Source organism: Cyanistes caeruleus, chromosome 3 (genome assembly GCF_971803275.1).
Source record: "Cyanistes caeruleus chromosome 3, bCyaCae1.hap1.1, whole genome shotgun sequence".
NCBI classification, from domain to species: Eukaryota; Metazoa; Chordata; class Aves; order Passeriformes; family Paridae; genus Cyanistes; species Cyanistes caeruleus.
The window spans coordinates 32,905,253-32,929,657 of record NC_141703.1 but is presented as its reverse complement, the minus strand read 5'-3'; the positions used below and the strand labels follow the sequence as shown (position 1 = coordinate 32,929,657).

Sequence of the window (24,405 nt, the reverse complement as noted above, 5' to 3'; positions counted from 1 at the left end):
AAATAAGCTCATTTTTATAGCAATCTTTATTTTGAAATTATAAATGCTAAATCTTTGTAAACAATATTAAGCTTAATATTGAAACCATTTTTTCTATTTTTATATATATTTGTGTTGTAACTTTTAAGTTGAAATATGCGTGATTAACTTTGTATTTTAAAGCAGATAGAAGGGTATGTTTTCTCCCTACAGTTAAATTTTATTTTTCTTTGTTAGGCTGTGTTGGATGACTACTTCCCTGACACTGAGAATCCAGAGGTGGGAGCTCTGATGGCAGTCTTGGCTGTGATTGGTGGCATAGACAGTCGCTTGAGACTGGGTGGACAAGTTGTTCACGATGAATTTGGAGAAGGCACGGTGACACGCATCACCCCGAAAGGGAAAATCACCGTGCAGTTCTATGACATGCGAACGTGTAGAGTGTGCCCTCTGAATCAACTGAAACCAGTAAGTTTGTTTTATTAAAGCTTTAATACTGGTAAGGTTTAAAACACTAATGTGGACCAAAGAAAACTTTTGTTCTTCATTGGCTAAATACACTGACATTCAATACACACAATGCTCTGAATGCATATCTAAGATGGTCCTCATGCAAACCTCTGTAGGACCTTTAAATCCCATCCTCATTTGCTGCGGAGGTGAAAGGAAGAGGGATTTAAGCTGGAGTTGTTTGACTTGAGTTAAAATCCCAATTTATTGTAATGCGGTTTATAGCTCTTAGATGAGAGGAGCATTCTGTTTAACTTGATCTGCTAACTAGTGTAGAATGTCTTGGGTATTTGCAATTTAATCTTGATATGGTTGTTACAACTTTAGTGAAAGCACAGGCCAAGTGCTTGGTCTGCTTCAGAGTCAGAAGTTCTTTCTTGTTCTGACTCTTCTGCTTTTTCACCAAGAAGACCTACAATTGTGTGGTACAAATACAGGCTTAGAAGCTGTGTAGGGAATAGAGATCCTCTCCAGTTGTTCCTGGTCAAGAGCAGTGAGACAAATGCTACTTTTCCTCTTCTGCAGTTAATAACCATTGAAACTTTTTAATAACTTTGTGAGATTTTAGGAACACGCTAACCTGGTTTTTTTTGTTAATTTTTTTGTCTGGCTCTTCCCCCACTGTCTAGCTTCCAGTTGTGGCTTTTAATGTGAACAACTTGCCTTTCACTGAACCTATGCTATCCATTTGGGCTCAACTAGTAAATCTGGCTGGAAGTAAAATAGAAAAACAGAGAATGAAGTCTCCCAATCAAGGTCTTTCAGGTAGAGTTGGAGGCTTTTTGCTGTTTGTTTTCTTTGGAAGTTAGATGAATATGCTTCGAGAAAAATACTAGTATCAGCAAACATAGATAAGGAAAAGGATCTCCTGGAACCTTAGCTGTTTTCTTATTCAGTACTGGATAATAGGCACTTAAGAGACAAGTTTAGTTAGGCACTGAATTGCTCTGCACTGTAAGTGAAATATCTTTGATGGGAAAATGTAAATAAGATTTGGGGCTGGTCTTGCTCTACTGATTTGTATAAAATATTGGATCCAAGTAACATCTCAGCTTCACTTACTGTGTTAAAAATCTGCAGTATGATTGTCCAGGGTGTGAAAAGTAGGAAGGGAGTATTTTTAATATCATGAGTCATACAATATGTGCAGACTTTTGATCTATGTGCTATTTAAACTGACTCATGTGAGCAGTACACAGCGAGTTAAGATGTAAACTGACGTTTGGGCTGAGGTTGTATGTATGGTAATCTTTTCTCTCTAATACAAGAGATTTCTAGCACTAATGGCTGCTTAATATTTCTGATAGGTCAAGTTGATCTGGATCTGCTGCGGTGCCAGCAGTTAAAGCTGTACATACTAAAAGCAGGACGAGCTCTGCTTTCTCACCAGGATACGCTAAGGCAGATCTTATCTCAGCCAGCTGTTCAGGAGTGTGCATTAAATCCTGCAGGTATTTTGAAATGCTACTTGACTGTGCTGTCTTTGTTTAGATGGTAGTAGAGTATGTGACCATAACCCTTGGTAGTGGCAGCTGGACGGTAGAAATTCAGTTTGCTCTCTAAAGATAAAAAATTAAAATTCATGCAAGTTTTAAGCTTCTATGTTAAAAATATTTTGGATTTTTAACTTTAGTTTTGAAAACTAAGAACATCAGTGGCTTAATCTTAAACGCGTTGTGTCTCTGGAGAGGAAATATGTGAAAAATAACAGTAAGACCTAGAATAAGTCTCCTGATTGACTGTGTTACATGGTTTTGGTTAAAATAATGTTTTTCTTTAAGAGGATGGAGCAGTTGCCTCTCCTGACATAGGGGATATGTCTCCTGAAGGACCCCAGCCTCCCATGATCCTTTTGCAGCAACTTTTGTCAGCTGCTACGCAACCATCACCTGTGAAAGCCATATTTGACAAACAGGAGCTTGAGGTAGAGTCTGTGTTTTCTGCTAAGTAACCTGAGAAATAACTCTTTATAATTCACATTCCAGTTGAAACTTACTAATCTATAGGTTTAAAAAAGAAGTGACAATGAACCCTTTTGGGCAAATAATGTTTAACTGATGTTCACACACGCAAATGTACTAAATATTCTTATTTTGCTTGGACTGATTTATTTGTTCTCCTCTAGGCTGCTGCTCTGGCAGTGTGCCAGTATTTGGCTGTCGAGTCTACACATCCTTCAACTCCACTATTTGAAGACTGCAGCTCTAGTGAAGCTACAACACCCATCACAGTGCAACATATCCGACCCACAAAAGTGAAGAAACGCAAGCAATCTCCAATTCCACCCCTCCCCATTGTAGTTCAGCTTATGGAAATGGGATTTCCTAGGAAAAACATAGAATTTGCACTAAAATCTCTGTCGGGAACCTCGGGAAGCGCTTCTGGATTACCAGGTATTTTGTTTAGTAAAAATAATAATAGGAGGAGGGGAAGAGTTGCAAGCTGATTAAAACAGTACTTATGAGGGGGAGCAGTTGTTATCCTCCTTTTGGATACAATCTTAAGAATGTCAGTGAATCCCTTGGAGACAAGCTGTGTTTGTTTTCTGTGTTAGGAGTGGAAGCCTTAGTTGGCTGGTTGTTGGATCACCCTGATGTTCAAATTACGGATCTTTCTGATGCTGATACTATCTCCGATGAATATTCAGATGAGGAAATAGCAGAAGAAGTGGAAGAAGCTGAAGCTGCTTGTCCTGTGGTGAGTATTGACTTGGTATCCCTAAGTTATGCTAGCTAGCTACAAATTTTGTAATTCTTCCCTATTTGGGAAAATGTCAAGAGTACAAGGACGGCCTGCTGTCCCAAGCCTTCAAAACAGTAACAAGGATCATGTTTGCCCTGTGTTTCTAAGACTTGACATAAAACAAAGAATAATCCATAAATACTTCTTGAGTTAGCACAGGGGAGAGTAGAATGCAGGTAGGTGTTTCACTGGTGGTAGCTCCAAGTATTCCTGATAGATGCTCTTAGTTTCTTCAAAATTACTTGATGTTATAGTGTAATACTGGTAAAGGAGTTCTCCCTTCTCCTTTCCCTTGGTCTGAAAAATAAACATATGCTACCTACAAGGAAGGACTTAATAACTAGTTGAATAAATGGCAAAAAAGTCTATTAAATAACTTAGCCTTTTCCTTATAAAAACTTTGTCCATTTGTGGACGATAAAATTACTGTTACTGTGCCTATTGAGTGTGATGTGTTTAATGTGAATTTATATTAGTCATCTGTTGACTTTCAAGAACTGTTTCAGAGAAGGACTTGTTAATAAAATTAAATGGGTTTCATATTTCTGTTTATCCTTGAAGTACTTACGTTGAGTTTTCTTGCACATTTGCGATTTTGTAATTGAAATTAATGCATTATATTTTGAAGGAAATCAGCTTGACAGCTTTTGGTATCTTTATCAGTATTGCAGTGAAAAACTGCTATATATTGCTATTAATGAAAAAACCCCCCACATTTAATACTTGGAACAGAACAAATTTCTCTGAAAATTCTCATTACAGCAGGAATGAAGTAGTTCTCTTAAAAAGCATTAAGCTAATCAAATCTTGAATAATTTTTAATAACTACAATTTTATTTTTTTTAACTTGATTTTCTTAAGGAGTGCTTTAAATCTCATTGTACTATCTAAAGAAAAGTCAGTAAGGTTTAGGTTAAAGATTACCATTCCCTTTTTTTTTTTTGTTTTTTTATTTTTTTCCTCCTCCAACAAGTGTCCTAAGAAGTAGAATGTGAATGAGTATCTTCAAGGCTAATTTGAGTAGGACAAATCCTCTCTGTTCTGATTTTCTCTGACAGTCACATTTCATAAAAGCAACTTGCAGCTTCTTTCATACATTTTGAGAATTTGCATCTATCTTCCTTGATAAGTAATTTTGGAAAGTAAATTTTAATTCAAAATCAAGTAGATCATCAGTGTTATCCTTACAGTGAGTTGAACCTGTTGAAGTATTTTCCCATTTTTGGCATGCAGCTGGGATATTGGCTAGGATATTGTATGGGTTTATTTTTGTTGGGTTATCTTCAGTCTTTGCCAACAATTTTATTTATCTGAATTGAAAACGAACTTTTTAATTGTTTCATATTTATTTGAACTTTTTTCCAGTCAAGTGGTGCTGTTGTAACAGAGAGCCAGACCTATAAGAAACGAGCTGATTTCTTAAGCAATGATGACTATGCTGTCTATATTAGGGAGAATATTCAGGTAAGTATGATGATCAAAATCAACAAAGAAACTGCTTTCATGTTGGTACTGAATCTGTTACAGAGCCGTTCTGTTGTCCTTTTTTCCCTAGGTGGGGATGATGGTTAGGTGCTGCAGAACCTACGAGGAGGTTTGTGAAGGAGATGTAGGCAAAGTTATTAAATTGGATCGAGATGGATTGCATGATCTGAACGTGCAGTGTGATTGGCAACAAAAGGGTGGTACTTACTGGGTCAGATACATCCATGTCGAGCTTTTAGGTGAGTTCACTTCTGACTGCATTTTAACTAAAAAAAGTGAGTGGTAGACTAAGGGAGATGTATTTTTGGAGGGGGAAAGCCCACTCACTATACATTTATTCTTGCATCTGCTAGGATTCCCACCACAGAGTTCTGCCTCTCATATCAAGATAGGTGACAAAGTGCGTGTGAAAAGCTCTGTCACCACACCCAAATACAAATGGGGATCAGTTACTCACCGCAGCGTGGGCATCGTCAAAGGTAATTTGTGTTCAAAATGGGGCATGGGGAGGTAATAAACTCAAAACCACATAGACTTTCTTCTAGACACACCTAAAAATTACTCTGTTTTGTGGAGTATTGTATGATGATAGAGAGCATAGAATGCAATTGAAGTCTGCGGTGAATTCATAGTCGTGTACTCTGTGGCAGCCCATTTTGTTAGCGTTTCCATCTGCTTTTGAGCCACCTCATTTTCAGACAGGAGAAGTCTTTAAGCATCTGTGCAGCTTCATGTCCCAGTTCTGTTTCACACTTTGAATGAACCACAAATGGTTTTCCTTTAAGAAGTAACTGTAACTTGAAGGCTTCATAAATAAGCGAGGAGAAAGTGGGGTACACTGATGTCAGGCTGTAAGGGATATCATTGAGGCAGTCTTTGGTACACAGGTTCTTTGAAGAGGTTCAGATTTTGGTTACACTGTATTTGTGCTTAGAAGTATGTGATTGCTTGGGAACTGCTTCTAAATAAAATTAAGAACAAGTCAGAGGAGAGAAATTCGAATGGAATGCTACTTTAAGGACTTTCAGCTTCATTTTATAGAGATTTGCAACACCTTTTATTTTCTCCTTGTTTTTGTCACAGCATTTAGTGCCAATGGAAAAGATGTTATTGTAGACTTTCCTCAACAGTCACACTGGACTGGCTTGTTGTCAGAAATGGAATTGGTCCCCAGCATTCATCCTGGAGTCACGTAAGTGGTGATTTATTTTTATCTTAGTCTGTAGGTGTTATCCTTTATCTTACTATCTTGGTTCTGTTATCTTGTCTCATGTTATATCTATATGTGCATATATATGTATATTCACTTGTTCTTTTCTTGTCAAATCAGGTGTGATGGCTGTCAGATGTTTCCTATCAATGGGCCTAGATTCAAATGCAGAAACTGTGATGATTTTGACTTTTGTGAAACGTGTTTTAAAACCAGAAAGCATAACACCAGACATACTTTTGGCAGAATAAATGAACCAGGTAAGTTTTGCAGTCTAATTGTTTCTTAGATTAATTTAAAATGTGTTTGTTTGTTTTAAAAAAAGCAATTTTTAAATTTCAGCTCCTTAATATCATGAAATTAGTGTTCTGATTGACCCCCTAGACATTTATAGCATTGCATGTGATGGACTACAACAAAACATTAACCCGTAAGCCTTTTTTGTAGTGTTAAAAAGTTTAAAAAATGTCTATGTGACAGTAACTCTACATGTCAGAATGGCATTTTTACCTCCACCAAGAGAATGTGTTATTTTCTAATTCTCCTGCCTTATGCTATCAGCCTAGATGTATATGAATGGAATCCTCATGGTGCCAGGGGCAACTGGAAAAACCTAAGATGCTTTCTTATGCCTCAGTTGTTCTTGAGCTATTTTGCCTGTCAGCGTGTGATGGCTGTTGCCTCATTTCCTCTGTGATGTTGAGGCTCCAGAGGAGTGTGGTGGGAAAGGGAAGCCTTTTAAAAGACTCATAATTTTTTTTTTCCTATTTTTTTTCCCTTTTGGCTTTGCATTGTTATGCAAAACTTACATGACATTTCCTTTTATGTCTTTTCTATCCACCTGTCTAGCAATTAATCTTATCCCTAGTATTTGCATGATGATGCTGAATTCTGGAGTAAATTTCTTTGTCAGTGTAGTTGTTTTGGAAAATGAATAAACCTGTTTCCCTCACTAGAGATTGTGAACATGGATTGTGTGTGCATGATGGTTTGTCTAATAGGCAAGAATGACATTCCTTTAATAAGCCAGTTGATTAGGCTGTGCAACTAGAATGGTGTGAATCTGTAATCCTTCCCCTTGCCCTGTGTAGGGCAGAAGAGGTACAATATTCTTTTTGTCAAGATTTCTAGACTCTGCAAAATGAGTGAAGGGAAGTGGAAGTAAGGTTTTTGCAAGGAGGAAATCCACATCTCACTAAACCACCTTCTTCTGGAACAAGATTTGAATTTTCCAGTGTTCCAAATTTCTATTTGTATTCTTTGGTAGGGGATTTTTGTTGAAAAAAGGTTTAGTTGCATGTTTTTCATATGCTGTAGGGGTGTAAAAAATTTGTCTGCTGTGGGCCTGTATTTTGAATTACATATCACCATAAATGTTGATCTGTATTTTAAAGGGAAGGACCTTTTCAAGTAGCTGTCTAGTCAAGAAATTGTAAAGTTGAAACTCCTTTAAAAAAATGAGCTACGCCCTTAAGGCATGAGTGTTGTGCCCTACATAGTATCACCATGACCGTGTGATGTGCAACTTTGTTCTAAATGTAGCCCACAAACCCAAAATGTTGGATTTGTTACATTTTCTTTCACCCTACTTAGGGGTTTCAGAGGAGCAATTTTCTTTGAGAGGTGCATGCTTAATGTGTCACTTAACCCTGCAGGTCAGTCTCCCGTGTTCAGCGGGCGCTCTGGAAAGCAGCTGAAGAGACGGCACAGTAGCCAGCGGGGAATGCTGCTGGATGATTGGTCAAGGATAGTCAAGAATTTGAATGTCTCATCCTCTGTGAATCAGGCTTCCCGTCTTATTGATGGTAGTGAGCAGTGCTGGCAGTCTTCTGGTTCACAAGGAAAGGTAACTTTAAGCCCTAAATGCTTTATTCTGGTATACCTCATTCTTAAAAAGATCTCCGCAGAGCCTTGCCTTCTCCAGGCTGAACAATCCCAACTCTCTCAGCTTGTCTTTGTTGGAGAGGTAGTCCATCTCTCTAATTGCATTTGTGGTCCTCTTCTAATCCACTCTACCAGGTCCATGAGGGTTTTTTGTGCTGAGAACCCCAGAGCTGGATGCAGCACTCCAGGTGAGGTCTCACAGGAGCAGAGTAGAGGGGCAGAATCCCCTCCCTTGACCTGCTGGTTGCTGCTCTTTTGATGCAGCCCAGGATGCAGTTGGCTTTCTGGGCTGTGGGTACACACTGGTGACCCATGTGCAGCTGTTCATCCACTAGAACCCCCAGCTCTCTTTCTGTGGGGCTGCTTTCCAGCCTCTTATCCTCTAGTTCATCAGTATAAGCAGGATTACCCCATCCCAGGTGGAGAATGCCACATTTGCGCTGGTTAAATTTCATACAATTGGTGATTACTCGGCCCTTTAGTCTGTCAAGGCCTCTCTGCCTTGCAGGAAGTCAACAGCTTCTTCTGGTTTAGTGTCATTGACAAAGTTGCTTAAGGTACATTTGACTCCTACATCCAGATAATTTATAAAAGGCATTGTTCCTTAGTTTATGGTTTACCAGTTTCATTGGCCTGCAGCAGTGCTTTGTGACCAGTCTAGGGACCAAGATTTGCAGTGTGTTTTGATGCTCTGTTGATGGCCATGCTGAGAATATCCCCAAGTACCCTTACTCCAGGTTTTCTACAGACTGTAACCTAATAATTACATTATGTCCCATTACTTAACCTCCTTTCTTAACCTGCTGTGCTTTCTGTCTTCTCCGGGGTGTTGGTCTTGGCTAAAATAAATTGTTTGCTACAACTGTTTCTCTTGTAGTTGGATGTAGGACAAGCAAGAAGTTCACGAGGTCATTTCCCTTTGGCCACTTGCCATATATTGCAGCTGTTCTGTACCAGAGATGTTTTCCATTCTTTCTTTAAAAACATCACATATATATTCTTGTTAATCATATGGTGGTCATACCAATACTATCTAAAAATTGAATTCTGTGTTTCCACTAGCACTGGATTCGCTTGGAGATTTTTCCAGATGTTCTTGTTCACAGACTGAAGATGATAGTGGACCCTGCAGACAGCAGCTACATGCCTTCCTTAGTTGTAGTTTCAGGTATGTGTATGTTCTCTAATAAGTCGAAAAACATTTTCTTTATTGCACCCAACAATATTTATCTGGTTTTTGTTAAAATAGTTACCTGTTTAATGTGCACAACCTGTTAGTGAAACAAATGACATATCCTAAAATGTTTTTCATTCTGTGTTTTGTTTTCTAGGGGGTAATTCCTTAAATAACCTTATAGAGCTAAAGACAATCAATATAAACCCTACAGACACCACAGTGCCTCTACTCAGTGATTGTACTGAAGTAAGTGGAATTTGTGTGAGAATTACTCTTGTGTGTAAGAGAAAAATATTATGCTGCAAGACATGAAAAGCATTGTTGTGATCATTAAAGCCTGGTATTTTATTTTTGCTATTAACTTAGCAGTATTTCTGGTAGGTTAGTAGAAAGTTAATTATTCTAAGAATAATTTTCTAAGAATATTAAGAATTATTATTCTAAGAATAATATTCTAAGAATATTAAGAAGTTAATTATTCTAAGAAGTTTTACCATAATCACAAAGTAACGGTATAATAGATATTTTAGGGGGTTTTATGTTAAGTTTTGGGGATAATTTTAGAAAGCAGTGCTAATCTTTTCTAGCAAGAAAAAATGCATAATGAATTCTGTGATATTGGGAGTGAAATTTCTCATATGAATGAGGCCATATGCTAATGATAAAGCATGAATTATTTAGAGCTGATATGACAGGCATTTTAAGTGACAGATTCATTTTTTTAAAGTGACAAAGTCAAGCAAAAGTTCTAATTCTTTCCTATGTTTTATGAATTAACATAGAACCCAAAAGATGTCAATAGAGTATTTTTCTTCTTAGTACCACAGATATATTGAGATTGCAATCAAGCAGTGCAGAAGCTCTGGCATTGATTGCAAAATACATGGCCTCAGTATACTGGGACGTATACGTGCCGAGGATGAAGATTTGGCTGCAGTCCCTTTCCTGGCTTCTGATAATGAGGAAGAGGATGACGATAAAGCTAACACTGGGAGGTAGGTAACTGCAGTGGTGAAGGCAGGGGGAAATGGTGAAGAACCTTAGTGTCTAAATATTCCTGTAACTCTGGAGATGATTGGAGGATGAACACATTAATTAGGTTGAATGGTAAGTAGATCCTTTGTCAATAAATGCATTCTCTGAGATGATCACGCTGGTGAGGTGTAACATTTTGTATGACTCATGCCCTTTTGCAGTATACTTGGGATTGGAAACTGAGCTAAAAGCTTGATGTGTTATATTTGATACATGTCATGTGGCTTGGTTTTTTGTTGTTTGTTTGGGTTTTTCTTTCAAATGTGGTACTGTTGTTTGAGTCCTGAAACTGTTCCAGACTGTTAAAATCAGTAAATACAGTAAAAAGGTACCTATGCTACAGCATGCTGTTTGCCCAGCTGACTGTGTTTTCTTTTCTCACTTTGTTCAGTCTTGTTAGAAAGAAGGCAGCTGGACTTGAATCAGCAGCTACGATAAGAACCAAAGTTTTTGTTTGGGGACTGAATGACAAAGACCAATTGGGAGGGCTAAAAGGTTCCAAGGTATGTTGTTTTTACACTTAAGTACAAAAGAGAAACAGTGAAAAAAAATGTATGAGTTACACAACTTAAAATTAATTCAGACTTAATCAGAATTTTACAGTTTATTACTGAAAGCCACAAAAAGTAGGTTTTGGTGGCTTTTTAGTGTTAAGGCAAGTAGATGTCTGCTGGGTGGAAAACTGGAGAAAATTTGCATTTTGGTTGTTACTCTGAAATCTGACTTGATTTTTAGCAGCCACTCAGTCATTTATTTTAGATGATAATGAGCTAATTGTTTAAAAAATGTGTGACACTACATATTCTGTTCCTGTTGAATTTGCATGCATAAAATAACTATTGGTGAACTTTGTGTTGTACCTGGCAATTGTACTGTAGGAATTTCAGCCCAGTGTGCAGTCATTTACATATAATTTTAATATAAGATGAGATACATTACAAATGCTTAATGAATTTAAAATACCATTCTTTAATCTGAAAATTATGTTGAGAGAATTTCTTTAATTGGTGTTCTGAAAGCATGGTACTATATCCATGGAGTACCTTTGCAGAATCAAACAGCTAATCTTTCCTGTATTCTTCAGTTTTCTCAAGAAAACTTGACTAAAAGGAAGTCCTTGTTTATATTGCCTTTTGTTTTTTCTCAGGTTTTATATTCATCGTAGTTTCAGTATTAAATTTTTTTAATTGGTTTTTGTCTTTTGCCTGGTGTAATATTAATTGGCATGTGTGAATCATCTGAAAGTACCTGTTAGATCAGCTGATTTATCACTTAAGAGCTCTTATTTTTAGAGTGTGAAACATTAAAGTGAATTGTAATGATTTTTATTTCCTGTCTGCCCTAGATAAAAGTCCCTTCCTTTTCTGAAACCCTGTCTGCCTTGAATGTTGTGCAAGTAGCTGGAGGATCCAAAAGCCTTTTTGCAGGTAACATAAGTTTAAAATAAATATAATTATTTAAGGGTAGAAACAGATTCTGAATTGTGAAACACTAATGCTGTTTCAAACTTTTTTCATCCTTTTAGTGACTGTAGAGGGTAAAGTGTATGCCTGTGGAGAAGCCACAAATGGAAGGCTGGGTTTAGGAATATCTAGTGGAACTGTGCCAATTCCCCGCCAGATTACAGCTCTCAGCAACTATGTGGTAAAGAAAGTGGCTGTTCACTCAGGTACTGACTATTGCTGTCCTTATATACATTAAACCTAACATATTAAGCCTGAAAATAGTTGCTTTGCAGTTTTCTTGGGTGCTGTGAAGCCCTAGCATATCAGATTCTTGTTTCTAAAAGAAGTACAGGTTATTGAATTCTGTCTGTTGTATACAATGTCAGATTAAATCTAATGGTTCTGTTATTAAAATTGGTGAATTTAGACCATACAAGTTTTCTTATCTGCTGGAAGGTAACTTTGGTGTTTCCATTTGATTGAAAGAAAGTGTTTTCATTTTTAATATTTCCATATGGTGGGTTTGTTTTTCTCATTATTTTTTCTTGCAGCTCTGAAAATAGAAAATTGAGTGATTATTTGTTTGGTGGGGTTTTTGTTTTTTTAATGTGCCAGAACACCTACTCTCACAAAAGTTTTTTATTTTAAGTTAAATCACATAAAAGCTCCAGAGAATATAAGTAATGTCTGCGGAGCTGAAAGGCTCATACAGTTGTATTGTAGAAGAGCAGTAAAGTCAAATTGTTGCTAAGACCTGCTGCCTGCTTTGCTTGAAAGCTCAAAAATGTAAATTTGTGTTTGCAATTTTAGGTGGCCGGCATGCTATGGCATTAACTGTTGATGGAAAGGTGTTTTCATGGGGTGAAGGAGATGATGGAAAACTTGGTCACTTCAGTCGAATGTAAGGATACCAAATTTGTCTATATTTCAGTAAGAGATTTGTATTGAATGTTACAGCACAGCTGACCACGACTATTGACAACAACAGTATTTTTCATACAGTAGGAATAAAAAAAAGTGTTTTAAGAAGACTTTTTTTTCCCACAGTATGTGCCAATTGATGGTGCAGCATTTGTAGCAGGCTTCAGCCATTTAGAGAGGAGGCATTCAATTAATATAATACTTGGAAAGATGGATAAAGTCTTAATTAGTATTTTCAAATTTCCTGATGAAATTATGTATTTTTGGACATGCAGTTTTTGGTTACTTCTATAAGGTATGGTTTTCCGAGGTGCCTTGAGGAGTAAAACCATAGCAATTTTATATTCCTGAGCTAAACAGTGTAACAGTTCATCATTTAAGCTGTCATTTTATAGCCCTTTTCTTCAGACTTCAGTTCACATACTTGTTAACCAGAAATAAACTTCTTCCACTTTTTAGTAATACAGAGTTTAATCTTCCACATGACAGCTTTGAGAAAAAATTGAATTTTCTCATATTTACTTTGCATGTACCCACAGAACAGTATTTTTAAAGAAAAAACCCTGATATACAAAGCCCATGGGTAAATACTTTTGTCATTTTGATATATTTTGAGGACCTGGCCATAATACATACAAAATTAAAATCAGATGGTTATTACGTTACAGAAAATAAATGTTTATAAGTCTGGGTCAGACTAATGAAAAGGGAAGTCCAGATTAGAGTAGTATGGCTGTTTATTGCTCAACTGCCTCTTGTTTTATGTAGTTTTACTGGAAGTGAGATTTGGAACTCCTGGGCATTTCACAGTAGCAGTATTTCCAGAGGCATGCATAATTTTAAGGAATCTTGTTTGTGGTTCTGGTACAGCCAATATTAGAAAATCTTGAGTTGAATCTTTTTTGGAATTAAGGGAACACTGTATCCACATGATGAATAAATGTTAACAGTACTCACATAGAAGTCTTAACAGTAAATTCTACTTTTGATTTATCTATCATGAAGAACAGAGTTGGGATGGGAGTGTCATATCTTAATCTTACTGTGTGTCCACTGCTAATAAATCCCTCAACTTTGGGCAGTGACAGGAAATTGGTTTTCACTTTCTATTATGTGCTGTTTAATGAATTCATCACTTTGGCATTTTGAATTTCTTACCTAAGTTTGGCAATATACACATAAAATATTCTTTAAATAAACTTTGAAGTACATTAAACCAGTGTAAACTTTGGATTTATGATGCTGCTAAAGAATGCATCTTGGAATCAGTGTTGCATATTACCTTGTCTTGAGATTACTGTTAGTTATTGCACAATCTATATTGCAACAGCTGGGGTATATTGTGTGGCTGTTTTTTGATTAACACAGTGGATTTGTTGTTCACTTTCTGCAGGAACTGTGATAAACCCAGGCTGATAGAAGCGTTGAAAACCAAACGCATCCGTGATATTGCCTGTGGCAGTTCCCACAGTGCTGCTATTACCTCTAGTGGTGAACTGTATACCTGGGGTCTTGGAGAATATGGAAGACTAGGACACGGAGATAATACCACACAGCTCAAGCCTAAGATGGTAAAATCTATGTTTCTTGTTTCTGATGAAATGCAAACATGTTTAGCAAAAGACAGCAGCATGAAGCTAAAGTAACAAAAACATGAAGACAATATGAGGACATTGTTTTGGAGCTATCTAAATTAGGTTTTGGTACCCATACCTCTAGTGAAAGTAAAGCTGTTTCAGAAAGGCCAAAAAGATCCATTCTCTTTCTTGGGAATGATGGAAAATGGCAAGTGGTGCTTTCAGCATTCATGTCCTGCATCCACTTTGATACACAGCTGGCAGCTACCATGTAGCAATGTTGGATTCTGAGCATCACTGGATAGTTCTTTGCTCAGGCTGGGCACAGTGACCGAGATGGGTCATAAGACCTTGGAAATGTGTGTAAGGTTTTAGAACATAACTTCTTTGAAAAATTTTTTCTTACTCCTTCTGTTTTGTAGGTTAAAGTGCTCCTTGGCCACCGGGTCATTCAGGTTGCGTGTGGAAGCAGAGATGCTCAGACTCTTGCTTTGACGGATGAAGGTAGGAGTATCTTGTTTCAGAAGCTTTCTAGCACATGGGATTACTGTGATCATTGTTTGACCTGCAATTTGATGTTTGTTAGGTTTGGTGTTTTCTTGGGGTGATGGTGATTTTGGAAAGCTGGGCCGAGGAGGAAGTGAAGGATGCAACATTCCTCAGAACATTGAAAGACTGAATGGCCAAGGTGTTTGTCAGATTGAGTGTGGTGCACAGTTCTCGTTGGCACTGACCAAGTCAGGAGTGGTATGGACATGGTATGTTACATTTGACAGGAGGTATTAACAAATCAGTTGCTCTGTGCTGTATTTAATAATTTTTTACTCCATTTATGCCTTATCTGTGTGCTTTGTCTTTTAAACCGGCAGCTCTTCCAGGTGAGCTGTATCCATTCAATCGCTTTGTGTCTCCTAGTATGCTTTCTTGTTTGCTGTACTCTGTTAGAATGCCTGGCTCTGACTGAACTAGTGGCAGAAAGGGAAGATCATTCCTTCTCTTGGTCACCATGAGGACATGTAAAGGAATGTTAAGAGTGGAGATGAAAGAAGAAAAACTTGAGAGCCATAGCTTGGAGTATGAAGCCAACAGTTAAAGCAGAGACTTGAGAGAGTAAGGATGCAGGAGGGTAAAGGAAGTAAGCTGAAATTCAGAGCAGATGGGAAGAACTTCCTTGGGAACACAGGAACACAACAACAGCTTGTTGCTGCTCAGAAGGCCACTGAGTTGTCAGTAATGATGCCTTGGAGCAAGAATTGGTATGAGATGATCACTGAGAGCTACTCAGATATGGTTTTATTTTTCTCCTGTTTTCCTACTTGCTTCTGCTTTGTTTTGAACACAGATCTGGCTTTTTGAATAAACCTTTTTGTAAAATCTGAGAGCTTACTGCATGGCAGGTCAACTTCAGAGCACTAATCAGATCAAGGTCTTACCCCATTCTTGTGTGAAAAGACTGTGACCTATTTGATGTATATCAAAACTAAGTAGACTTAAACCAATCATTTTTGTTGTGTTGTCATCAGTTGCTGAATAACATGAAGACAAATCCTCGAAACTTTAGATTTTTATAGGTTACTACTGTTGTTAAAGGGGAGAGAAGTTTTTCACAGAGTTGTTTTTCAGAGTAGCCATTGGAAACTGTATTTCTTTCTTTCTCTACCTCCAAATTTATTTTTTTTGTAGTGACAAAAGGAACAAGAGGGAAGATTATTTGACAGTCTATTTTTAAAATTAAGAACTTATGTCAAAATTCTTGTTCGTTCCTTCCTTGCCCTAGTTTTTCTTAACACTGTTAGATCTAGTCAAAAATCTACATCTATTTCATGACATTACAGGTCTAAAAGGAGATTTTTGGGTCTGTTTCTACTGGGGATGGCTGAATTGCTTTTGAACTTCTATTCTTCTTAAATTTGTAATAGTTTGAGGAAAAATGTCATCACTTCAGTGTTATAACTTTGGGTAGATAATGATACTCTAGATCTTGTTTCTCTCCAGCATGATATAACCTTTCTTCAGAAAAATTGGTGGGGAGCAAAAGAACTGAGTGAGTGGTTACTAAAAACATAGTGGAAAAAATATCAGGGTTTTTTTCTTCTTTATTAATATTCTTGGTAGAGGCATTTTAAGGTGTTTACATTACTTTTGTGTATGCTATTCTTTTTAGTGCAGTTTTTGTATAACAATTTTGGAAGAATTTAAATTCTGGAGACTTGAGAATCTATATTGAGGCTTCCAGCAATGTGAAAAAAATAAATTCTGAAAGCATTTTTAGTTCCCTATGTATTTTTTCTGTAGAAGCAGACCTAGGTTAAAGGTTCTGTTGTTGTTAAGTTTATCTTCTGTAGTTAAATATGACCAAGTCTCATCAAATGACATTAATTTTGTGTTTATAATTGCAGTGTTTCTGCAGCAGAGGAAATGAAATGTAATGCCAGTTGCTTTGCATTTAAAAAATAATCGTAGTCATGCTCTTCTGTATTGATGTGAAAAGCTACAGTGTAATAGAACTGCAGTTATCCTCATTTTTATGAGGGATTCTTGGGATTCAGTTTGGAAGCATTTGCTAGTTGGTGTGTGTGTTTGAGGCAGGGATGAATGGAGTATATTCAGATGGGAACCTGCATGGAGGAGGAGTGTGTAAACAGTCCTGCTGTTCTGAATGTCACATTTACTGTCTGTTGCAGGGGTAAGGGTGACTACTTCAGGCTAGGCCATGGCACAGATGTGCATGTACGAAAGCCACAGGTTGTGGAAGGACTGAGGGGCAAAAAGATTGTGCACGTGGCTGTGGGAGCACTCCACTGTCTGGCAGTGACTGACACTGGGCAGGTATGTTGTGCATCACCTTCCTTTCCCCTCTTTCCTTGATGCAGAAAGGAATAAACTGTTTATTATATATAATTACTGGTATAACAGTATGTGTAACAGTTATACAGTTATGTATAACAGTATAGGTGCTGATTAAATGAAATAAAAATTTCTAGTTTTATTTACTTTTAAAAGTCCTGAATAAATTTAAGTAATTTAAACTATTAGTATTGGAGCTGAAATATTTTTGTCGTAGTAACTTTTGTAGCGTTTTCCTTGTATTTGCTAATCATCAGCTTTCTGCTTCTTACTCTGGAAATACAGCAGCAGTCATAGTATTCTTGAGAGATTTTTCAGCTTTATAATAATGCTTCAGATCTGCAGTGTAATTACTAAGCAATTGATTCTTCTAACTTACTATGAACATTGTGTGACTTGTGAATCAACTGATCAATTATGATTCAGTAATAATTTATGAACCATCTGATAAAGTGCTGCTTTGATTGTTTTTTCTTCTTTTAATGTATGATAATGCCTGCATTATTTAATGGGGGGTGTGGGGAATGTCTTGACAATAGATTGTCTAAAGTGTTCTAGATTACTAGCAAACTTTTTTTTTAGGAATTTTTAAGAAAGCATTGAAAGGAGATAAGCAGTGGAGCTGAGTAATTGGTGGAAATTTTCTCTGGCAGGTTTATGCTTGGGGTGACAATGACCATGGGCAACAAGGCAATGGAACTACTACAGTCAATAGAAAACCCACTCTTGTCCAGGGCTTGGAAGGCCAGAAAATCACTCGGGTTGCTTGTGGGTCTTCCCACAGTGTGGCATGGACAACCGTGGATGTAGCTACACCATCTGTTCATGAGCCAGTCCTTTTCCAGACAGCGAGGGACCCTTTAGGTGCTTCTTATCTTGGTTGGTATTTGCTGCCTTAAACTTGTCTTCCTTAACTGTCATTGGAGTGTCTGTTTTGTGTGGGATTCAATAGGTGATAGAAGAGTGCAAAAGAAAATGGTTTAAAAAAAAATAAATCACAAAACAGCAAAATACACCTCTGGTAAAACTCTTCCTGGAAGTGGAACTTTTAAATTAAAAGTGCAACATGCATTCTCAAACACCCCAATGAGTTACTCTTTATGGAGGTAATGATAGATGAATGCTACGCTAATAGTGATCTTCTTACACATTTCCTCTTGTTTCTAATGTAGGTGACTTAAGAATTAGGGAATCAAAGCAGCAGTGTTTTGTGTTGAATATAAAAGCATCTAACATCTTGCTAATTAAGCTTTCATGAGCAAGGCAACTTGTACCTAATGGATATTCTTGCTATTTCAGAATGTTTGTGTAAGTAAAACTTGTTATAGGTGCTGATCACTAAAATATTTTTATCTGTATTACCTTAATCCTCATAAGTAACAAGATCAAATACAATTTTATGAAAGCCCTTGTTGAAAAGCTTCAGTATTAACTTTAATATTACAAGTGTAGGCACTGCAGTTTAAAAATCTCCTGTAGAGTTAGTTCAAGTCATCTCTTCTGATTTAACAAGAGGTTGGATAAACCATTTCCTTTTATGTATTATGCCATTAAAAAGTGCTTACCTTCTCTTTCCCCCTGCCTCTTTTTAGGTGTTCCTTCAGATGCAGATTCTTCTGCTGCCAGTAACAAAATCAGTGGGGCAAACAGTTCCAAGCCGAATCGCCCTTCCCTTGCTAAGATTCTCCTGTCACTTGATGGGAATGTTGCCAAACAGCAGGCATTGTCTCACATACTGATTGCACTACAAATCATGTATGCCAGGTAGGCATGGGAACATTCTTTCTGTTGCAGAGCAAAAGATGACATAGCTTACCATCTATTAGGGACTGTTGAGTCAGGTATAAATTGTTTCATCAAGTTTGATCTCCTCAGGATAGGCCTAAGCTTCATTTAAATTTTCTTTTGATGTCGATGTTAGCTTTGCTCTTAGGTTTACAGAAGTTTCCATTGTCTGGGTAAAAAATCATTCATGCAGAAATGCTCAAGTAAATAGTGTACAAGCCGTGTAAGTAAATCATGATGGGTGGTACAGAGGAAGCAGTAGAGGGCAGAGTGGGAATAACAATAAAACTTTGCAGTGCTGTCATTGTTAATAGAGAACAGAGTATTCGTGCTAAAATTTATACAGAGGAACTCATGTTAAATACTGAAGCTTCAGGCCCAGAGAAGAATAACAATGGACTACTGTTTAAATTCTAGAGCTTGGAAGCTTACCTTATTTTGTTAAGACAAGCTAGTAAAATTTTTCAAGTTCAACAAGGGTGTATAATTAGGTTTATGTTAATCCATCCTAAATGATTTCAGGGACGCAGTTGTTGGAGCATTGATGCCTGCAAGTATGATTGCACCAGTAGAATGCCCCTCTTCATCGCCAGCCCCCCCAGCAGATGCCACTTCTGCAGGAAGCCCTGCAAATGGAGATGAGTGTGTGCTTGTAGGAGATATTGAGGAGAGGCTGAGTCCAAACCCTTGGCAGGACAGGAGAGGGGAGGTAAAGTGTCACATTATTTTTTTTTTTCATTAGTTTTTAACTGTAAGGCTGATAAATATCTCAACTAGTCTGACAGTAGCAGAGAATAAAAAATTCCTTCATGCTCTAATTTCAGTACTAGGTTCTCTGCACATGTCAGATTTGAAAAAACTAAAATTTTAGTGTAAGATCAGTTTTGAACTTTCAGAAAGCATTGTGTCATTTAAATGCAATCATGATGATTTCTAGCAATATTTTAGAGATATTGAATTCATCTTACAGGAGTGATATTAAAAGAAAGTCAAGAATAGCAGAATATTTGACCATTGTTTAAGGAAATTTAGTGTAAACTTGGATCAACTAATGTTGACATGAGGCCTTGAATGAAATTCTACTATGTTGATTCCCAACTGCTAACAAAAGCAGAAGAAAGAAAAGGCTTGCTACTGAAGAGGTCTTTTGCATTTATAAACAGTGAACTTCTTATGTATTGGCAGGGCTTGCCTTCTTGCTTTTGTAGACTTTTCTACAGGCAGATGTTTTATTCTTTTTTGTTTTTGTAGCAGCTGGCACTGAGGGGAGTGTTTGTTGTTTTACCCACACTGGGAACATAAAATAGAAGCTAAAAATAAAGGCAGTGAATCTGTTGGTTTTGAATTTAGGGCTGTTTTTAAATTGCTGCTGTCTTTGAGCACTAACCCTTCTAATAAACAGTTAAGTCTTAAAGGTTTTACAGTGTCTTGTTGAAGATTTCATTAGTTATTATTTGTTTTGGTTAGGTTGTTCCTTCCGAAGATGCTGTGACACCATCTGCTGTGACTCCCTCAGCTGCTGCTGCCTCTTCCCGTCCTTTCATTCCAGTCACAGATGATCCTGGAGCTGCCAGTATTATTGCAGAAACTATGACAAAAACCAAAGAAGTAATGTTGTCAATTCTCTTCTCAAAACTTAATTCCTCACTGTGCTTTTATCAAGCAGCTTTTCTGTTTCTTTGTGCTTTAAAAGTTATTCTGTAAATGACTGCATTTTTAAACATCTGCCCAAAGACAGAGGGATGTTTGTTGTTTGTTTTGTAGGATGTAGAAAGCCAGAGTAAGGTATCTGGCCCAGAACCGCAGTACTTGGATGAGTTCACAAGTCTCCTGGTACCAGATGACACGCGAGTCATGGTTGACCTGTTAAAGCTTGCGGTGTCCAACCGAGCGGGTGAAAAGGGAAGAGATGTTCTCTCAGCCGTGCTGTCTGGCATGGGCACGGCTTACCCACAGGTCAGGTTTTGTTTCTGTTGCATTTTAACTGTTTCCTTTTTTATTACTAGCTTGCTGGAATATTTTCTTGTATTGGAAGTGCAGTTCAGCATCCTGAGAAACTTCTTACACATGAAAATTTGAGTTGAACTCAAATGCATGTGAGCTTTAACCATTTCAATGGAAATATTACATGAATATGTGTGTGTGTTGCAGATGTCACACAGTAACAGACTAATTTCTCCATTTTTCATGCTGCAATTAGACATTAAGATAGAATGTTTTTGTGTATTGACCAAATATCAGTGGGTATTGGAATGCAACTGAATTAACCAAGCTCTATTTACTCAGTCTCTAGAATGTTAGTTTAAAAACTTCCATGGTGGTTTTTTTTTTTGCATCTGAGTTTATTTTTCAAATTGATGCAGTCGTTATTGCTAGCTAAAAATGCTGTTAGTATATTGTATTGTTAACCATACAATAATTCTTCTGAACTGCTAATATTTACATTTCATGCATTGAAGCTCTTAACTTTTTACAATGTGGGGTGTGGGGTTTTTTTTTGCATAGCTGACAGAATGTAATAAATCATAAATTATTTATAGAATATATGTACAGTAATGAATTAAAAGCTGTTTAATATTTCTTGTAGCTTTACCTTTCAACTAGTGATTTTTCTAATGAGTAACAGTACGTTTTTTTAAGATTTCTAGAAGTGTTACTCCTCCTGCCCAATTTGTGGTGATTAGCTGTGTATATTTATGTTGGGCTTGAGTTTTCCCAGTAAAATTACATACATGCTATATGTTCACTTACACATTAACTCTGGGTTTTTTTATCATTAATAATGAATAACTGAACAGCTTTGGGTTTGTGTGGGGTTTTTGTGTTTTGGATCTATAATTTTTATTAGAAACTCTTTTAAAATCAGTACTTCTTGCATTTTTTTCCCTAAACAGCATTTTGCAGTATTACATACTGGTTAATATATTTATACTTTTCTAAGCTGGTATATGCTCTATAGCTTATATTTAATAGTTTGCTTTTTTTTTAAGGGAAAACAATTATTTATGTTGTCATTTACTTACTGAAAACTGAAGTTTTTTGGCTTTTAGTTTTAGGATTTTTTCTAGCTCTAACACTACCAAAAAGAGTATTTTTGAGTTAATATGATGGCTTATGAATCAGATTTCCAAAAACAAGTTGCTTACTTTAAATTTGGGAAGAATGGTAATTTATGTAGATTTCTTGTGTTAATCAAACATACAGTTTGTAGAGTGTTTTGTTTGTTTTCTTTTCTTAGGTTGCTGATATGTTGTTGGAGCTTTGTGTTACAGAGCTAGAAGATGTAGCAACTGATTCACAAAGTGGTCGCCTCTCTTCACAACCAGTTGTGGTAGAGAGCAGCCATCCATATACTGATGATACATCTTCTAGTGGCACAGTTAAAATACCAGGTACGAAATTCTTAGAGTTATGTTGCCAGGAGTCAATTATTTTTAAGCCTGTCTGCATTAAATTAATTATTCTTTAGCTTACAAAAACATGTAGTGAACTTTTAAAGCCATGTTATGTGTCCTGTTGCTATAAAAAAAGTATTTCTTGAAGCTGATTTCTTACACACTGATGAAAATCTCGATTCTATACTATGTGCATTTCTGGGTTCACTGGGTGTGATTTCAGTTGCCTGTCATTGCTGTGCTCCATTCAGTTATGAAGTTGAGAAGGACTATTTCAGGTTTAGCAATTGAAAACTCATCTTCTAGTTTGAGCAAGGGAAACTAAAGTTTGTTTTAGTGCTGTCTTTTCATTTAGTGCTTCCTTCAGTAATTTACCTAGTACTTAACAAAAGTTACAAACAACAAGGAGCCATCTGCCTTAAGTGTAAATAGACAATTTTTGTCTTTTGCTACTTCAGTTTTGAATGTTCTGGTATGATCTTTTGTCTGCTAGCCCCTACCTACACAAGCTTGCTGTGATTTAAGCCTTGCAATGAGAAGAGATTACAGGCAAATAATGTCATTAAATCAAAAGAAGTTATTTTTATCAATAGGCGCTATGGCTTCCAAACAACCATGTTTGATTTCATGTGAATTTCTAAACTGCTGCATTTGTCTGTGATACTGATTGCTCTTTGTTGCTGTTTAGGTGCTGAGGGATTGAGGGTAGAGTTTGACCGCCAGTGTTCCACGGAGCGGCGCCACGATCCGCTTACCATAATGGATGGCGTCAACAGGATTGTGTCCGTCCGATCAGGTGAGGAGAATGAGTGCTTTCCAAAAGTGTCCTGTGTGATTCACTCCTAAATGCTGAAGGAAATGTGCCACTGCCTCTGACTGACTTCTTGTTAGGGTTGTGCCAGTAAAAGAGCAGAAAACTTGTGTAAATTGATAATGTCTTTTTAACTAAAAAGTTTGTAGGATCTAGGCACAAAGATTGATCTTATGTCTTTGGATATAGAGAATCTCTGGGAGGTGCATGTTCGGTTGTCAAGTTCTTCAAAAGAGTGGATAGAGTGTAAAATTTAGTGTTTAGCACCCCTGCCAACATGTGTGAATTTCTATATAATCAAATATAATCAATGCATTTTAACAAATTGGAAAAGGATACTTACTTTGCTAGCTTTTTTCTTTTTCAGGTAGTACGTAAGAGAAATTTCAGCTTTCATACAGTCAAGACAAATGCTCTTCTGCTGTCAAATGTCCAAAATAGTAGCTTGGTGCTCATTCTTTCTGTTTCCTGCTCTGGTCTTTGTATGTGACTCTACATGAGTTCTTCACATCTTTAATCTTGATCTCTCTGATATAATTTTTAAGCACTATTAATTTGTAGTAAGTTTTGGAGGAATATTTTTAATCTCATCAAATTTTATTTTGAACTTACCCACACACTACATTATGTGCAAAGGTCTCAGTAGTTACTGCCTGTGCAGTCACAATGTGGGCTTTTCATGTTGACCCATTTTTTCCCAAAGGTGCTTCATTACTGAGATATTTCTGGTTGCTTCCTGGTTGGAAGCTGTAAAGCTTAATTTAATATATAGGTTATTATATATTTTTGTAATGTGAAAGATAATTTGAAAATAGGACAAAGGATCTTAGTAAGCTCTTGTAGTTGCCTCCTGATTGTGGTACTAGGCTATCTGCTAGCAGTGCTAATTGAATTTTTTAAGACTTGGTTTTGAGCTTTTTAAGACTTAACATACAATCTGTGCATTTATGTTCATGTATTTTGCATAGCTTTTTTTCTTGAATGCCTTTGTGTGATGTTTATGATACTTAACCAATTGCTGCTGATGAGTGGCTAGTGTATTGGCTCAGACAGTATAGCTGAGTGTGTTTGTCTTGCCTTCTGTAAGGTCGTGAGTGGTCAGATTGGTCTAGTGAATTGCGAATTCCAGGAGATGAGTTGAAGTGGAAGTTCATCAGTGATGGGTCTGTGAATGGATGGGGATGGCGATTTACAGTTTACCCCATCATGCCAGCTGCAGGTAAGGTATCACAGACATCTACGGGAGGGTAAGAGTAGATTTTATTGTCTTATTTTTACACTGCACTTACTGCATGGCATTTATGTGCCAAAGTTTAATGGTTTGTTTAGATTCATACTTAGGAAGCATATTCAACTAAGTCCTGAGAGGTGAACTTGTACATAGAGAAGAGAGAAAAATATTTTGTACTCACTCTAGTATGTCTCTTCATCAATGAAGAGAGGATACTTCTGGGACACAGGTCATCTGAAATGCCCTTAGTTTTAAAACCATCAGTTTTAAAATTATGTAAATTAAGTTATGAACATGCATCTTTCTTCCTGTCTCTTCAAAGGGAATTAGAATAGATAACTCAAGCAGATTAGAATTCTAGAGTGCTGTGT

General features: G+C 36.9%; 1 protein-coding gene across 6 annotated transcripts in view; it reads left to right on the top strand.

Moving 5' to 3' along the window:
- The window catches only part of HERC2 (HECT and RLD domain containing E3 ubiquitin protein ligase 2), a 102,305-nt gene that overhangs the window by 55,663 nt on the left and 22,237 nt on the right, over positions 1 to 24,405 (top strand). For all 6 annotated transcript variants that reach the window (XM_086880636.1, XM_086880640.1, XM_086880637.1 and 3 more), the window contains exons 42-72: positions 217 to 447; positions 1,119 to 1,254; positions 1,797 to 1,940; positions 2,271 to 2,413; positions 2,615 to 2,882; positions 3,044 to 3,186; positions 4,597 to 4,695; positions 4,787 to 4,955; positions 5,070 to 5,195; positions 5,800 to 5,908; positions 6,047 to 6,186; positions 7,582 to 7,772; positions 8,873 to 8,978; positions 9,142 to 9,233; positions 9,807 to 9,982; positions 10,414 to 10,525; positions 11,368 to 11,449; positions 11,548 to 11,691; positions 12,278 to 12,368; positions 13,782 to 13,959; positions 14,388 to 14,469; positions 14,552 to 14,723; positions 16,650 to 16,794; positions 17,466 to 17,691; positions 18,405 to 18,576; positions 19,120 to 19,306; positions 20,065 to 20,205; positions 20,362 to 20,553; positions 21,836 to 21,989; positions 22,681 to 22,788; positions 23,891 to 24,022. In XM_086880636.1, coding sequence (XP_086736762.1) covers positions 217 to 447; positions 1,119 to 1,254; positions 1,797 to 1,940; positions 2,271 to 2,413; positions 2,615 to 2,882; positions 3,044 to 3,186; positions 4,597 to 4,695; positions 4,787 to 4,955; positions 5,070 to 5,195; positions 5,800 to 5,908; positions 6,047 to 6,186; positions 7,582 to 7,772; positions 8,873 to 8,978; positions 9,142 to 9,233; positions 9,807 to 9,982; positions 10,414 to 10,525; positions 11,368 to 11,449; positions 11,548 to 11,691; positions 12,278 to 12,368; positions 13,782 to 13,959; positions 14,388 to 14,469; positions 14,552 to 14,723; positions 16,650 to 16,794; positions 17,466 to 17,691; positions 18,405 to 18,576; positions 19,120 to 19,306; positions 20,065 to 20,205; positions 20,362 to 20,553; positions 21,836 to 21,989; positions 22,681 to 22,788; positions 23,891 to 24,022 — 4,591 coding nt within the window. The remainder of the gene's footprint in view (positions 1 to 216; positions 448 to 1,118; positions 1,255 to 1,796; positions 1,941 to 2,270; positions 2,414 to 2,614; positions 2,883 to 3,043; positions 3,187 to 4,596; positions 4,696 to 4,786; positions 4,956 to 5,069; positions 5,196 to 5,799; positions 5,909 to 6,046; positions 6,187 to 7,581; positions 7,773 to 8,872; positions 8,979 to 9,141; positions 9,234 to 9,806; positions 9,983 to 10,413; positions 10,526 to 11,367; positions 11,450 to 11,547; positions 11,692 to 12,277; positions 12,369 to 13,781; positions 13,960 to 14,387; positions 14,470 to 14,551; positions 14,724 to 16,649; positions 16,795 to 17,465; positions 17,692 to 18,404; positions 18,577 to 19,119; positions 19,307 to 20,064; positions 20,206 to 20,361; positions 20,554 to 21,835; positions 21,990 to 22,680; positions 22,789 to 23,890; positions 24,023 to 24,405) is intronic.